At 36.8% G+C, this 15931-nt stretch overlaps 1 protein-coding gene across 7 annotated transcripts in view; it reads right to left on the bottom strand.

Annotated features, from left to right (window-relative positions):
• Positions 1–15931, bottom strand: part of kdm4c (lysine demethylase 4C) — a 398176-nt gene that overhangs the window by 350195 nt on the left and 32050 nt on the right. For 6 of the 7 annotated variants that reach the window (XM_062971935.1, XM_062971934.1, XM_062971936.1 and 3 more), the window contains exons 5-6: positions 13321–13435; positions 9406–9599 (exon numbers count right to left, since the gene is read on the bottom strand). In XM_062971935.1, coding sequence (XP_062828005.1) covers positions 9406–9599; positions 13321–13435 — 309 coding nt within the window. Of the gene's footprint in view, positions 1–3574; positions 5587–9405; positions 9600–13320; positions 13436–15931 lie in introns of those variants that run through there. The other variant, XM_062971938.1, reaches the window with a different exon arrangement.

Below are 15931 nucleotides of genomic sequence, written 5' to 3' on the forward strand. Positions count from 1 at the left end.
CCTCCTCTGGACGCTTTCCAGCTTGTCAGCATCTCCCTTCATCTGCGGTGCCCAAAACTGGACACAGTATTCCAGGTGTGGTCTGACCAAGGCAGAATAGAGGGGGAGCATGACTTCCCTGGATCTAGACGTTATTCCCCTATTGATGCAGGCCAAAATCCCGTTGGCTTTTTTAGCTGCCGCATCACATTGTAGGCTCATGTTTAACTTGTTGTCCACGAGGACTCCAAGATCTTTTTCGCACACACTGCTGTCAAGCCAGGCGTCCCCCATTCTGTATCTTTGATTTCCATTTTTTCTGCCGAAGTGAAGTATCTTGCATTTGTCCCTGTTGAACTTCATTTTGTTAGTTTCGGCCCATCTCTCTAGTCTGTCAAGATCGTTTTGAATTCTGCTCCTGTCTTCTGGAGTGTTAGCTATCCCTCCGAGTTTGGTGTCATCTGCAAACTTGATGATCGTGCCTTCTAACCCTTCGTCTAAGTCGTTAATAAAGATGTTGAACAGAACCGGGCCCAGGACGGAGCCCTGCGGCACTCCACTTGTCACTTCTTTCCATGATGAAGACGACGCATTGGTGAGCACCCTTTGGGTTCGTTCGCTTAGCCAATTACAGATCCACCTAACCGTAGTTTTGTCTAGCCCACATTTTACTAGTTTGTTTGCCAGAAGGTCGTGGGGGACTTTGTCGAAGGCCTTACTGAAATCTAGATATGCTACATCCACGGCATTCCCTGTATCGACCCAACTCGTAACTCTATCGAAAAAAGAGATCAGATTAGTCTGGCATGACTTGTTTTTGGTAAATCCGTGTTGACTATTAGCAATGACCGCATTTGTTTCTAAGTGTTTGCAGACCACTTCCTTAATGATCTTTTCCAGAATCTTGCCTGGTATTGATGTGAGGCTGACCGGACGGTAATTGTTTGGGTCGTTCTTTTTTCCCTTCTTGAAGATAGGGACCACATTCGCCCTCCTCCAATCTGCTGGGACTTCTCCTGTTCTCCAAGAACTCTCGAAGATGATTGCCAGTGGTTCTGAAATAACTTCCGCTAGTTCCTTCAATACTCTTGGATGTAGCTGATCTGGCCCTGGGGACTTGAATTCGTTTAGAGTGGCCAGGTGTTCCTGGACAACTTGTTTCCCTATTTGGGGTTGGATTTCCCCCAATCCTTCGTCCATTCCATGTTGCTGAGGTTGAAGATGGCTTTCTTTTTGTGAGAAGACCGAGGCAAAGAAGGCATTAAGCAGTTCTGCCTTTTCCCTATCCCCTGTCACCATCACCCCATCTACTCCTTGCAGTGGCCCTATCGCCTCCTTTTTCTTCCTTTTTCTACCAACATAAGCAAAAAAACCTTTTTTGTTGTTTTTTATGTCCCTGGCAAGCCTGAGCTCATTTTGCGCTTTAGCCTTGCGAACCTTTTCCCTACAGGAGTTGGCTATACGTTTGAATTCTTCTTTGGTGATTTCTCCCCTTTTCCACTTCTTGTGCATGTCACTTTTGAGCTTTAGCTCAGTTAGAAGTTCTTTGGACATCCATTCTGGCTTCTTTGCACTTGTCTTATTTTTCTTCTTTGTTGGCACTGTTTGCATTTGCGCCTTGAGTATTTCACTTTTGAAAAACTCCCATCCATCCTTAACTCCCTTGTTTTTTAATATCGGCGTCCATGGAATGCCGCTCAGTAATTCCTTCATTTTTTGGAAGTCAGCTCTCTTAAAGTCCAGAATGCGTGTTTGACTTGTCTTAGTTTCAGCATTCCTTTGTATTGCAAACTGCAGGAGCACATGGTCACTTGCCCCTAAGGATCCAACCACTTCAACTGTATTGATCAGGTCTTCCACATTTGTTAAGATTAGATCAAGAGTTGCTGATCCCCTTGTTGCCTCTTCTACCTTCTGGACCATAAAATTATCTGCAAGGCAAGTGAGGAATTTGTTGGACTTTGTACTCTTGGCTGAGTTTGTTGTTGTATCGTATGTTAGGGCCTACTTAGCTTTTCAAAAACCCTTGTTCTTGTTCTTGGTTTTAATGTTGCACTAACTTATTTTTATTATTTTTAACAATTGAAACTTTCTTGAGTACCTAAGGAAAATGTTTTAAATAAAATGTTTTTATAGCCAATCATTCATCACAAACACTCATGCATACAAATGTTCACTAGTTGCTCATTTCAGCTTGGGTTTGAAATGCATCACTGAATTATTAAGCTACCTTTCTTTTTCTTAGAATTTAACAGTACAGTACTTATAGCCACTGACAGGCTAGATGACAAGTGTCAGTGTGTAGGCAAAGTTTAATGAGTACCAAAATATCACTAGTGAAAATGTCAGTCTTTTTTCTCTTGATATTATTTGAACTGCTTTTAGTTTCAAATGTTAAATACCTGCTGAGTGCTAAGTACATCAATAAAAATGTTGACACAGTAGAATACTTTACTGTGATAAAAGCTTGCAGTGGATGACTTCAGAGATACACTTTATTTCCTCATGGTCAGTTACACAAGTATGGCTTAGTTCATTAATAAGACAGTAGTCTGCAAAACCCACTGAAAAAACGATGATAACAGTAGGTTTTGCTGTGGGTTTTAAAAAATATACTGACTTGAGAGAGAAGTACTTTCAAAACTCCTAAGTATTAAAATTATCCTGTTGAATAAATGCATCTAGGATATTTCTATTAATATTAATTGAAGTTGGTCATGAAATCAATGGGAAGTAACCAAATCAAAGATAATTCATATCTGAATTGAATTATGTGATAGTGGATAAGTTATTCTGGATAATTTTGGATAAATAGAATACTTTTTATGAAGAAATTTATAAACATTTTCTCTAGCTGTAGTACATAGGGATTTAATTATAGAGAACACTATTTTTACTGTAGCTCCAATTTTTTTCTCCACTTCAAGTTCTTTTTCACCAGTTTTCTCATTTTAAACTTAATGATATACTAATGCAATTACTATGCCCTCTCCTAACCACATTTATTGTAAAGTTTTATAATTTTCCATGTCACTGTATGTGTAAACATGTTGGTATGCTTTTGGAGGGGTGCTCTGTCTTCTATAAGTTGGCAATTATTTGTAATTTATTATACATTAGTATTTTTAAAAGAATGCGAACATCTGTAAAGAGCTTATAAAAACATGGTTAAAGCAGAACAATGTAGAGGTGGTAGAACTTTCATTTTTTTAAAGTAGGAGTGGCTCTGAATTGCATGTAGCCTCTGGGTGTGTTTTAGCCCTGACATACATATATATCTGTGTACATGTAACTAGCTTTTCCTGGATACCTATATATTTTTTTAAATAGTGTGAATTATGCTTCCAATAATTTTCAAAATATAAAAAAGGATAACTACATAATGGCGCTCCATGCAGTCATGCCGGCCACATGACCTTGGAGGTGTCTAAGGACAACGGCAGCTCTTCAGCTTAGAATTAGAGATGAGCACCAACCCCCAGAGCCAGACATGACTGGACTTAACATCAGGGGAAACCTTTACCTTTACTTAACTACATAAAAAGGCAAGAATCCATGCCAGACTCTCATGCATCTACAACTAGGTGGCACTTACCTAAGAAGAAGCTCCACTAAACTGAGTAAGAACATTATCCCACAGGTGGAAGGGAAGGGGGGGGGAGCGGAAGAAATCAGGGGACAGCGTCTTGAAGTGAGGGCCCATCTTATCCCAGTAAGGCCAGTCTTTGGGGCATCCCATGGCATTTTGCACACTGGCAAGATGGATTCCCATGAGCAGCCATCAGAAGTGGGTGTGTGTCACGGGATAGCCGTTGTGGGACTCGGTTTTGTCAGAATACAAAAACAGTAAGAAAACAGGGGAAACATGTGATTTACTTTTCAGTTTACATGCACAAAGTTGTGCTTTAAATCCATATATTAACCTTAAATAGATGTACAAACACTAGTATACCTATTGACTTTTTTGTTATGTTTTAAATGATATTACACTTTTTAAAATGTAACATTCTAATATGACAACTTGTTTAATTGTATTTTTACTTTTTTATATGTTAGAGTTTTAGCTTATTTTGTTTAAATCTTTTGTAAGACACCGTGGGTCTCATACTGGAAGAAAGTTAACATATACATAAAATGTTTAAAGCTGAGACCTTTAAAAACAAAGTAGATGTTTGCTCATAAAGCAGCACACTACATTTTATGCTATACATGGTGGAGAAAGTTTTCTTTCTCATACAACCCCAATCACAATCAAAACAGACACTAAATTCAACACATTTATTGCAGTGGTTCTTCCTCCCCATGAAAAAAAAGTGTCTGTCATAATAGACAATTTTCTTCACCTACATGTCATTATCCTATTCAAAAGGAGGGCAAGATAAATCTACATCCTTTATCCAAATAAAAAGTGTTCTAACTAAAGATGAGCTGTTAAGTATATGGGTCAGCCAATAATCCCATTGAATAGTAATTAACAATTATATAATATCTATTTACATTATCTGTTGTTTGCTTGTAAGGAAAATATTGGCATTTCCTGCAATTCTTAACTGTGTCTGTCAAAATGATTAACCTTTGTGGAACTTCACAAGTTAATTCCTGAGTACACTAGCTGTCAAATGACAAAAGGTTTGCTCTTCCAAATCTTGAATGATATGCCCTGGAGGGCAGCTCAAAAGGTTTCATTCCCATGCCAGAAGCCTGCCTCTACTTTATGCAAGCAGCACTTGCCATCACTTTTGTTTTCATGAGATTCAATTTTAATATGGAATATTAAGAGAATAACTTTCTGACATCTTACGAAGAGACATCAATGGCTCTTAAAGTTCCATAAAAATAATTCAGACCGCAGTTTCTGTAGGTTTGTTCTTAAGTTGAATTTGTATGAAACTTGGAACAGGTACATGTTATAAGTGTAACTCCAGCTATCTTTTTTCTTTGGATAGCACAGGGAAGGGTATCCACCCCTGTAACATTTGTTTTGCTGTTTATGTCCCTGTTCTGAAGATTTCGCCTCACTTTCTGTCCCTCTGTGACAGTTGGATTCTGAAATTTTTGAGTTGTCATGAAAAACAAGAATTGGTGATAAAGCTTCAGTGGAGACACTGACAGGGAGCTCTGGTGTGGACTGATCCATGAGGTCACGAAGAGTCGAAAACGACTGAACGAGTGAGACGACGATGACGGAGACACCTTTTTCCCATAATAAGTGTTTCAGAAGTACATTCCCCTTCTTAGGAGTAAATTTCCTCTCACTTTCTGTTTTCAGACTCCATTTGTACCAAGGAGTCAGATGGAAGTCAGATGTTTGTCACTCAGGGACTGCGTGTACACCCTTATTTTAGATATTGTTTCAGACTTCCTTCCCTACTTAATTTTCATAAATGTCAAGAAATCAGTTTAGCAAGTACTGTATATACTCAAGTATAAGCCTAGTTTTTCAGCCCCTTTTTTAAGACTGAAAAAGCCCCCCTCGGCTTATACTCGGGTGAGGGTCCTGGTTGGCTTATATTTGGGTCAGCTTATACTCGAGAATATATGGCACATTTCTATTATTGTTGCTACTATTACATTTATTTTACTCTATTATTATTATTATTATTATTATTATTATTATTATTATTGCATTTATTATTTCACTCTGATCTTGTTATTATTATTATTGCATTTATTATTTTACTCCATTTATTATTATATGTATTATTTTGCTCTATTATTATTAAAAGGATACATAAGCACATTTACATTGAAGAAGATGAGAATAATGATTTGATCAGAGTTGGACAGTCTTATCTTAAATGTGAGCTTTATGTAAATATTCAAAAACATTTAACCTACTGATGCCTCAATTAATGTAATTTTATTGGTATCTATTTTTATTTCTGAAATTTACCACCCTCGGCTTATACTGGAGTCAATGTTTTCTCAGTTTTTTGTGGTAAAATTAGGTGCCTTTGCTTATATTTGGGTTGGCTTATACTTGAGTATATACAGGTAAGTGGCCCATTGTTCTGGTCAATAGAGAAAAACATACACAAGCTGTAAAAATAATTAATGTAATGTGGTATAAATCTTACAATTCTTCAAGGATGTAAATCAGCAAAAAAAAAAAAAAAGCCATATATCAGAAAATCTACCATGTACTGGCAGTTGTAAACAAGTTACGAACGAGATAGGTTCTGAAAGTGTGTTTTTAAGTTGAATTTGTAAATTGGAACAGGTATATTTTTAAAGTAAAACTCCAGCCAAAAGTATATATTGTCTAGCTCTGGATCGCATAGGGAAGGTTTAACACTTCTGTGGTGTTTATGTTGCTGTCTCTGCCCTGTTCAGAAGATTTCATCTCACTTTTTGTTGCTGTGATAATTGGACTTTGAAACATTTGGCTTGTAGAAACAAGGATTGCTGAGAAAGCTTCATGGAGACACCTTTTCCCCATGATACTCTTCCAGGAGTGAATTTCCTTTCCAAGGGTTAGATTTCTCTCACTTCCTGTTGTCTTACCCCCGTTCTTAACTATGAGTCATTTGTAAGTGAGGTGTTTGTAACTCGAGGACTGCCTGTATTATGAAGTATTTTTGTAAAATTAATATTCCAAAGAAAATAACAGAAAGTAATCAAATTACATAACTATTTCACAAAAATTTTAAACTATGTAAACATATCTCTACAGACACTATTTAAGAAAAATAAGATCAAGCAAATCCACAATTTCTTCATGGAAAACCACTGGCTATCGGATCCCTAATGCTGCACTGAGGACAGATTTCTGTTCATGCAAGTGGGCTGAAGGCAATGGATTTCCCTAACCTTCCTCTTCATGGCAGCCCACCAAGCTCTTGAAAATAATATACAGAGGGTTGGATGAGATAGATGAATGAGTATTTCTGGTGCCCTATAAATGTTACAGTAGGTTTACAAAATGCATCCATGGGAAATTGTTCTCCATGTTCCCAGTTTAACACTTAAAAGGGTCCTTTATGTTTGAAAATTAATGTCATTTACTGTAACATAACAAAACATGTGTTTATTAATAAGATACTGATAATTATATTTATTTCATCACATTTTAACATCCTTTGTTAAATGTACTGTTTAAATATGAACCACCTAATACCCAGCTGCATTATATGAAAAGACTGTTTTTCCTGACTGACATTACAATACACGTCAGCTTATAAAATCCATTATTTCAAAGCAATGCATATAATTTAAAATGAAAATCCAGGCATATGTTATGCCAACGATGTGAAGCTAGAGTGCTGTACATCATTACTGTCAGAAAATAATAGCTTTCTTGCCCATTTAAATAAAAGTAATTAGCCTTGAAATTGATACTGGTCAACAGTATTTGTTCTAGTGTTCTCCATTCCAAATTCTACTTTATTCCTGCATTCAACATTTATGTGAGGTTTTAGGATCTCTTAATAACTGACTAGCCAGCCAGTTTTGTTATCTTTGCCTATGCTGGCTCCATCTAGATGGGACTGAAAACCATACTGAAGCACAATCGGAAGTAATTATCTCATTATATCATCCAAAGACCGAATAGCATCAAAGGAGTATGTGTCCAGTATAACCTTCATAATCACCAACTATCACAAAGCACAATGAACTATCTAAATAAAAGAACTGCTCTATTTTCTCCTCTTTCTCCAAATATTGTATATAAATTTCTCCATTCTCCTCGTCACATAGCCCATTCAATGCCATTTAAACCTTGATATACTTAGTTCTCTCAAAATCCAACTTGCCTTTTTCAAAGCAGTCTCCTATATTCCTCTTTGGCAAACCATAATTCTACCCCCATCCCCTCTGTTCAAGGTTTGTTTCATACATGTATAGGTATACCTTCAGCTAAACATTCAGTGATAATCCTCACCTCTGTTGAGGATTTTAGCTCACACAGAAGTTTTTTCTTTCTATCCTTCTAAGACATTCATGTATAAAAAGAAGATTCTTTTAATTATTTTTCCTGCCATTCATTCACCTTTATTTTTTAAATCTTCTCCCTCACAAGCAAGGCCATATTAGGCTGTGACTAGAGAAATTTAAAAAGTCTCTTGGCAAATTCGCATGTCCAGAATATCCTGAGAACATAAAAATTATTACTCTGTTTTTACTTCCAACTGGAAATATACTCAGGGCCAGCAGTGTTGGTCACAGAGCAAAATAATACAAATACAGAAAAGATAAATACCTTTATTGGCCTACCAAAAAGCACAAAACACAGTATGCAAGTCTTTGAAGCTCCACCAGCTTCTTTATCAGGCAAAAGAGGTTAAAAAAACATACAGGAGAAAGAAAAAGAGGGGAATTATGACAGAAGTTACAGGTCTACATTTTGTTCCAGATGTAGCTTCTGTTGTAGCTCACTTGGTCTGGAGAGATCATAATGCAGGCAAAGGCCACTCGTTTATTTGGTCATGTGGGGATTGAGACAAAGGATATTAAAGTTTAGCCATATGCCCCTTTTTTAGGAAGAAAACGCTGAACTACAGCAGCGACAACATCTGACTCCAACACCATCATATCTTCTTTCCTTTCTTGTGTATGTTTTTAACATCCTTTGCCTGATGAAGAATCCAGTAGCATTTTAGTTGATCCATTTTAAGTATAATTTTTGTGGATTTTGTTTCATTTTGCTTCCAGGTGATACACATTCAATAACTCAAGTTTGGTGTTAGAGGGAATAAAATATTGTTGTGCATCCCTAACCACAAAATGGAATTCATTTGCTCTTGGCTCTGGATAGTATTGTCCTGGTTTCATGGGGAGAGGGAGAACCTCAGAAAAGGTAAAAGGCGATGTAGCTGTTTTTCTATCCCCTTGCCCAAAACTCCAATTGCATTTTTCTAGACAAGAGATGTCAGCTCAAACCCTAAGTTATGTAACAGATGGATGCTACACCCCTCCAATAATAATCTACCCATTTTAGGTTACTTACTAGAAGCTCTTTCCTACTAAACGTATTTTCCTTTATTATTCTGCCCTTCATTTTATTTTTTTCAGTCTTTCTAAAAAAAAATTTTTTTACCAAATCAGAAGTTCCATATTGTGTACTACAATGCTTAACAGAGTCTCTCCAAGATTTCAAAAAGGGATCTTTCCAAGTCCTACCTCAAGATGTCAAGAATTGTGACTGGGGTCATTTTGCATGAACTGGAGTTCTACCACAGCTATCTGAACATTATTAAGCATTATACTTAATCTTCTAAGCTTTTCCCTTTAAACAGATTATATGAACATTAATGTTATGCCTTTCCAGAAATATTAGGAAATGGTTGTTTTACATTTCTATATGATTCTTTCTGTCTTCAGATATGGTGAAAGGTTTAACCATATACCTACTTATCTCCTTTAAATTTCAGAAAGGGAAAAAAAACAATTTCATAAAATTCATTTTCATAAGGAGTTTAAACTTGCCAGGATTTGGGTTCTCCAAAATGAAGATAATTAATACTGTAGAGATCCATATCTTCAGTGTGCCATGCAAATGTTGTTTTCCACATGCCAAAATACAGATATGGGGTGTTTACTCCCTCAATTGAGATTCCACAGTCTTCCTCTACAATATCCAATATTGTATTGAGATGAGCAATATTCCATTCCTTAACATTCTGAAAGAAAAATGTGAAAACACAGCCAATCAATTTTATGAACGATCAATAAATGATTGATCAAATGAAAACAAATTTGTACCATCAGCTTTTGAATGAAAGAGCAATTCAGTTTATTTTCCTCCTATTCAAAAAAAGTTGTATGCATCTAAATTGTTCCATTATCATTTATTTGAGCATGGCCAGCTGTCTTGGAGACAAGACATGTATTCAGATAATGGTTTTAAAAATCATTCCCAAAACAAATTACTGGTTGTTAGTGATTTATGACAGAATACGTCCAACTTACACCATAAAGTTATATTGTGGATATCAGAATTCTCTATTGACCTGCATATCAACCAACACTTCCTAGCTGTAACACCCCACCCCCACCCCCCTGGCCGACATTTAATGAAGAGCTGAGAGCAGGAGGTAGCAGAGAAACATCTGACTATATCCAGATACCAAGACTTCTGGGGCCACTGTGGAAGTCTTGACAGAGCATTCGCTGTTCTGTGCGTGGCTATAGGGACACAGTAGAAAACTTCTCTGATGTCCCCTGCCCTTCATTGGTCATTAAATGGCCATGAAAGGTTGTTACAACTAAAAGTTGGGTTTGGGAAAAGGGAGATACAGCATAATTTTGTATGCGGGGTTTTTACATTGCTTCTCTCTGAGAAAAATATACTTAATTCAATCAGAATGGAAAGAACAGCCACTCCAGCAGATAAAACATAGGTAAGTAGTCGGTTATAACATAAGAATAGATTACTTAAATTAAAAATTGTATTATATTTGTTTAGAAGAAAGCCTGGAGAAATTCTTGCATCCTGAGAATATTATCATACATGGAATATGTCTGCTGAAATTAAAAATTACTGAACCTTTACTTGCTGCTTCACAACTGCTAATAAGTTATAAAATGCTATTTTTATTGTAAACAAAAATTATCTGGTAAAACAAAGAATTGAAGTTTTACCAATATATGTATGCTTTTTGTCCTTCCAGGCATGGCTCCATTTTCCTAGGTACTGATCACCTCTGCCCAGCTGCATCCCCGCTGTTCTTTCACACCCAGTATAGAAGAAACAACCTCTGCCCCCAGTGTAAGGCTGCTCCTTCTTTGCCAGATGATCAAGTGCAGCTAGAACATGTTCAAAGGCACCTCAGAGCCTTGTGCTCAATCAATGGCTAAGAATGTCCTTGCTGTTCTAGCACATTGGGGTCAATTACATCACTGCTTCTAAAACTGTGGGTTCCGACCCCAAATGGGGTTTCCTTAACTCAATGTTAGGGTCATAAAAATTGGTTTCTGAACACCACACATTTAAATGAATCTGTTAGTAACAATGTGCAGTACTTACAGTGGACCCTTCAGAAAATGCTTCAGCTGTACTCCACAAGAAGGAAAATCAGCCTGTTTAGCAAGCCTTGCAAATGTTGATTTATTGTCATTAATGTTGATTTTTAATACAAAATTTTATATACCTGGGGTCACGTAAACATTTCTTGAGGAGAAAAGGATTGCCAGTGAAAAAAGTTTACAAAGCCCTGAACTACACTACATGGGGACATTAGGATGCCTCTTTGTGTAACATCTTTCCATGTCAGTATAGCAGCATAACCAATGGGCATTTCACTGGATGTCCTGGAAGAGTAATGCATTTTCTCTCTGCCTGTACTGTTTGTATCTTAGGTAGCCCTTTTAAGAACTCTAACATTTGATGCTTACGTTTGCTTTACATTTTCTTTCCACTGCATCCCTAATACCTTTTTGTTATGTTGAAAAAAATAAGCGAATTCAGTCACCAGTAAATCAATCCTTGTATAAGTTCCATTAATTCATTGATTTAGTTAAGAGTAACCAAAGGATTCAGGCCTTAGGCTGTAAAACAATGAACAGAGATTGACTTGTTTTTAATTATTCTCTATAAACTACTCTAGGAACTTTTTAGGCTAAAGACTAGGGTAAAACTGTTTGAAACATGTAAATAAACCAGAGGAGACTATTTTAATTCCAAAGATTTCACTACAATTCAACAGTGACTCCACTCTAATCAAGGAATAGATCAACTCTTACAGAACTCATTAAAGAGATGATATATTAGGTCCTTGTTTGTAAGATGGATGCTTGAAGTGAAGTACCAGGCAAAATGGACACTTGGTTAGATACAGCAAACTAGTTTTGTCATATTTTTATAAGTACAGTAGAGTCTCGCTTATCCAACGTAAACGGGCCAGCAGAACGTTGGATAAACGAATATGTTGGATAATAAGGAGAGATTAAGGAAAAGCCTATTAAACATCAAATTAGATTATGATTTTACAAATTAAACACCAAAACATCATGTTGTACAACAAATTTGACAGAAAAAGTAGTTCAGTACACAGTAATGCTATGTAGTAATTACTGTATTTACGAATTTAGCATCAAAATATCACAATGTATTGAAAACATTGACTACAAAAATGCGTTGGATAAGCGAGTGTTGGATAAGTGAGACTCTACTGTACATTTAATTGTTAGAATATAGAATTAAAGAACTATATTGGATTCCATAACATCAGCTATCCATGAAGAATTATTTTTGAAATAAAGGGAAATGAAACATACATATGTGTTTGTGTGAGAGAGAGAGCACACTCTCTATTCGGTGCCATAGCCTACCATTGAAAGAAAAAAATCTCTCATTTCACTGATTATGTCCCAGTAGCTCTTTGGACCGTAGGCACTGCATTCACAGAGCTCTTCAGCTAGAAGATTTTACACGTTCACTCAACAAATTCAGGTTATTCATAATTATATTATACTTAAATTACTGCCTATATCTTAGCTGGAATTTTGTATTAGAAAAGAATAATTACTGTTTACATATTGTGGAAACTATTTTGCCTCCATTAGGTTGTCTACACAGCTTTGACTATCACTAATGCAAAAAATATTTCATCTCTTGAATATGAGGAAATATGCTATGTACTTTCTCCCCTTCCATAGCCTCATTTCTAGATTGAGCATATTTTCCCTACCCTTTTTGAACACATAAAATCCCTAATGTGAATAAATATGAGATCTAGATTCTAAATTTAGAACATATTTCACGAATAGCTCACAACATGCACATAAATATATCTTTGTGCAAGGGTACCATCTAGTGGCTGAAGAAAAATTCAATAGTACAAGCAGTTCTATTCGGATTGAGCTTATCTCCCTTAAAAAAACTATTTTATCATTTTTACATCTATGTTTCTTTGCAAGGTACACTGGTGTGGGAGTCTGGTTTGTTGAACTACAGCTCCCAGCATTCCTTACCATTAGCCATGCTGGATAGGGCTGTTGGGAGTTGCAGTTTTACAACATAGAAAAGGATGCATAATATGCTACATAATTTAGTATACTTCTAAACAGGTGCACAGATTGCATTCACAGAATCACTTTCTCTCTCTCTCTGCTTTTATATGTTTCTCACATTTCCCTCCGTTACGTCTTTTTCCATTGCTAATCTTACTTTTATTATTGGATTTGTTGCCAAACCAAGTTTTCTTTTTTAAATGCCTTCAAAATTATCAGCACACCTGTATTAAAAATGCAGACAGGTAGGGCGAATAATAATGCATCAAATAAAATGCACATGGACTCAAAAATAAACAAACTGGACAACACTGGAAATAGGATTCTTCTTCAAAATGAAAAATGTTGTAACATTAGACAATTAGAAATATATCCAAATATAGCACATACTTCATTGTATATGCTTCCATTAATATCTGCTCCATAGATTGGTGCTACAAAAGTTAAATTCTTCCAGTATTTTCGCTCTAGGTCTTCATAGTCCAAATGTCTTGGAGTACAATATCTGTAAGGTGATAAAGGAAAAGTAATAGTAATTACAAAAGGTTAAGGATTTCTATATTAATTATAGGTAAAGGTAAAGGTTTCCCCTGACGTTAAGTCAGTCGTGTTTGACTCTGGGGGCTGGTGCTCATCTCCATTTCTAAGCCGAAGAGCTGGCGTTGTCCATAGACACCTCCAAGGTCATGTGGCCAGCATGACTGCATGGAGCGCCGTTACCTTCCTGCCGGAGCGGTACCTATTGATTTACTCATATTTGCATGTTTTCGAACTGCTAGGTTAGCTGGGGCTAACAGCGGGCGCTCATTCCGCTCCTGGGATTTGAACCTGGGACCTTTTGGTCCACAAGTTCAGCAGCTCAGCGCTTTAACACATTTATTTAAACAGTTTGTGTATCTTGTATAAATGTCAACTAATATACACTTCTGGAAAAACATCCCATAAGATGCAAGCTAACATGCCGAACCAATACATTTTTTGTATTCTAACATGTGGGTCTTCTACATAAAAACAATCTGCTTAGCAAGAGAAATCTGTTCTGGAAATGAAATAGTTGTGTAGCAGGAGAGTAACAGAACAGGACATTCCAGACTTTAGACACATGCACCAAGAAGGCCTTCTCACATCCTAACCAATCATAGCTATGGATAAAACTTGAAGAAAGGTCTTTCTAACAAATAAGGTCTAGGAGGAGAGAAGTGTGGGAGGAAAGTTTGGGGGTACTTTGAATGCGATTTCCTGCTTCTTGGCAGGGGGTTGGACTGGATGGCCCATGAGGTCTCTTCCAACTCTACTATTCTATGATTCTATGATTCTATGAAACAATCCTTTGACCATCCTGGATTCAAGAGCTTTACAATCTATATATATAAAAGAGTAATGAAATTTCGACCTAGGACAAAACAACAAAACTACACATCCCAGAAACAGCAAACTTGACAGCACAACCCCTCATCCATGCCTCTACGTTCATACAACAAAAAGCTCCAGCTACTCCAGAAAACGGCCAGGCTTTGAGACTGCAAGGCTATTCACTGCTATTCCATCTGGCCAACAAAGGATTCCCATAAGCCACAGCAACGTGTGGCCAGGAAAAGCTAGTATCTATATATGATAGGGTTGTTGTGTGTTTTTCGGGCTCTATGGCCATGTCTAGGGCCGGGCTGTGGTGCAGGCTGGTGAGCAGACAGCTGCCAGCTGCAACAAATCACTCTGACCAAGAGGTCATGAGTTCGAGGCCAGCTCGGAGCCTGCGTTTGTCTCTGTCTCTGTTCTATGTTAAGGCATTGAATGTTTGCCTTATATATGTAATGTGATCCGCCCTGAGTCCCTTTCGGGGTGAGAAGGGCAGAATAGAAATACTGTAAATAAATAAATAAAATGTTCCAGAACATGGCCATACAGCCCGAAAAACACACAACGACACTGTGATTCCGGCCATGAAAGCCTTCAACAACATCTAGATATGATAGATGGCTTAGAATTTTAAATCATCTGCAATATGTATGATGAAATAAATGATAGTACAAAAGACTTAAGGAATGTATTTATTAGCTCTTAGTAGCCATGTGTTACACGGTTTTATTGGAGGAATGTATAGGTTAGAACAACCACCTTAACCTCTTTTTCATCAGTCATTGCTCTGATGCTTGGATGGGCAAGAAGCTCTCTAATTTGCATATTCTCTACTTTATACTTTAGTAAGAAAGCAAACTGCACCATGACATAGAACTTAAGGACTCTGAAGAAAAAGTGACGTTGTTGTAGTCTAAGAGAGCAGCCACGTGTATTTCGTTTTTTAAAAATCTAAAAATGTTTTTATTGCTTGGGTCCAGGCTATTTAATTTACTATAGTTCTCTTTATGAATCCATAACAGCTGTTAAGGACTTCTGAAGAGTTTTTATTTTCTGTCTCACCACATTCTCAGGCTTGTTTCTTTCTCAATGACTGCTCCCAGTCTTTGGAATTCTCTTCCTTGGGAGGCCAGGAAAGTGCCCTCTTTGTTTTTGCTTCTATAAATATCTAAAGACGTTTTTGTGCCACCATGTTTTAGAAATTGAATGGGATTGGCTTTTAATGATATTGTTATTTAATTTTAATGTTTTGTAATGTTTAATGTTTTAAATTTATAAACAGTTTAATTGCTTTTAAAATGAATGTTATATTTATCATTTTATCAAAGTTTTGAATCAGAGTTTTTGGTCTATATTGTATTTAAATATGCTACCAGCTGCCTTGAGTTCCAATAAAGGCAATAATGCCATTGCATTGGCACAGAACCGAACAGCAGAGCTGTTTTGTGTGGTTGGAGATCTAGTTCAACCTAGCCCAAAACAAAAGGTAATCCATGGAACAGTATGCTGCAAAAACATGTTCACCATTTTACAGATAAGGCTGCTTGGATTCGCTCTAAGACACCAGAATTAATACAGTTCTAGTGGATATAATCTTGGTACCTGCTTGTCCAGTGTTGTGGGTACTTTTCAATGTGTACAAACA

The sequence above is a fragment of the Anolis carolinensis genome, chromosome 2 (genome assembly GCF_035594765.1).
Source record: "Anolis carolinensis isolate JA03-04 chromosome 2, rAnoCar3.1.pri, whole genome shotgun sequence".
In the NCBI taxonomy this organism is placed as follows: domain Eukaryota; kingdom Metazoa; phylum Chordata; class Lepidosauria; order Squamata; family Dactyloidae; genus Anolis; species Anolis carolinensis.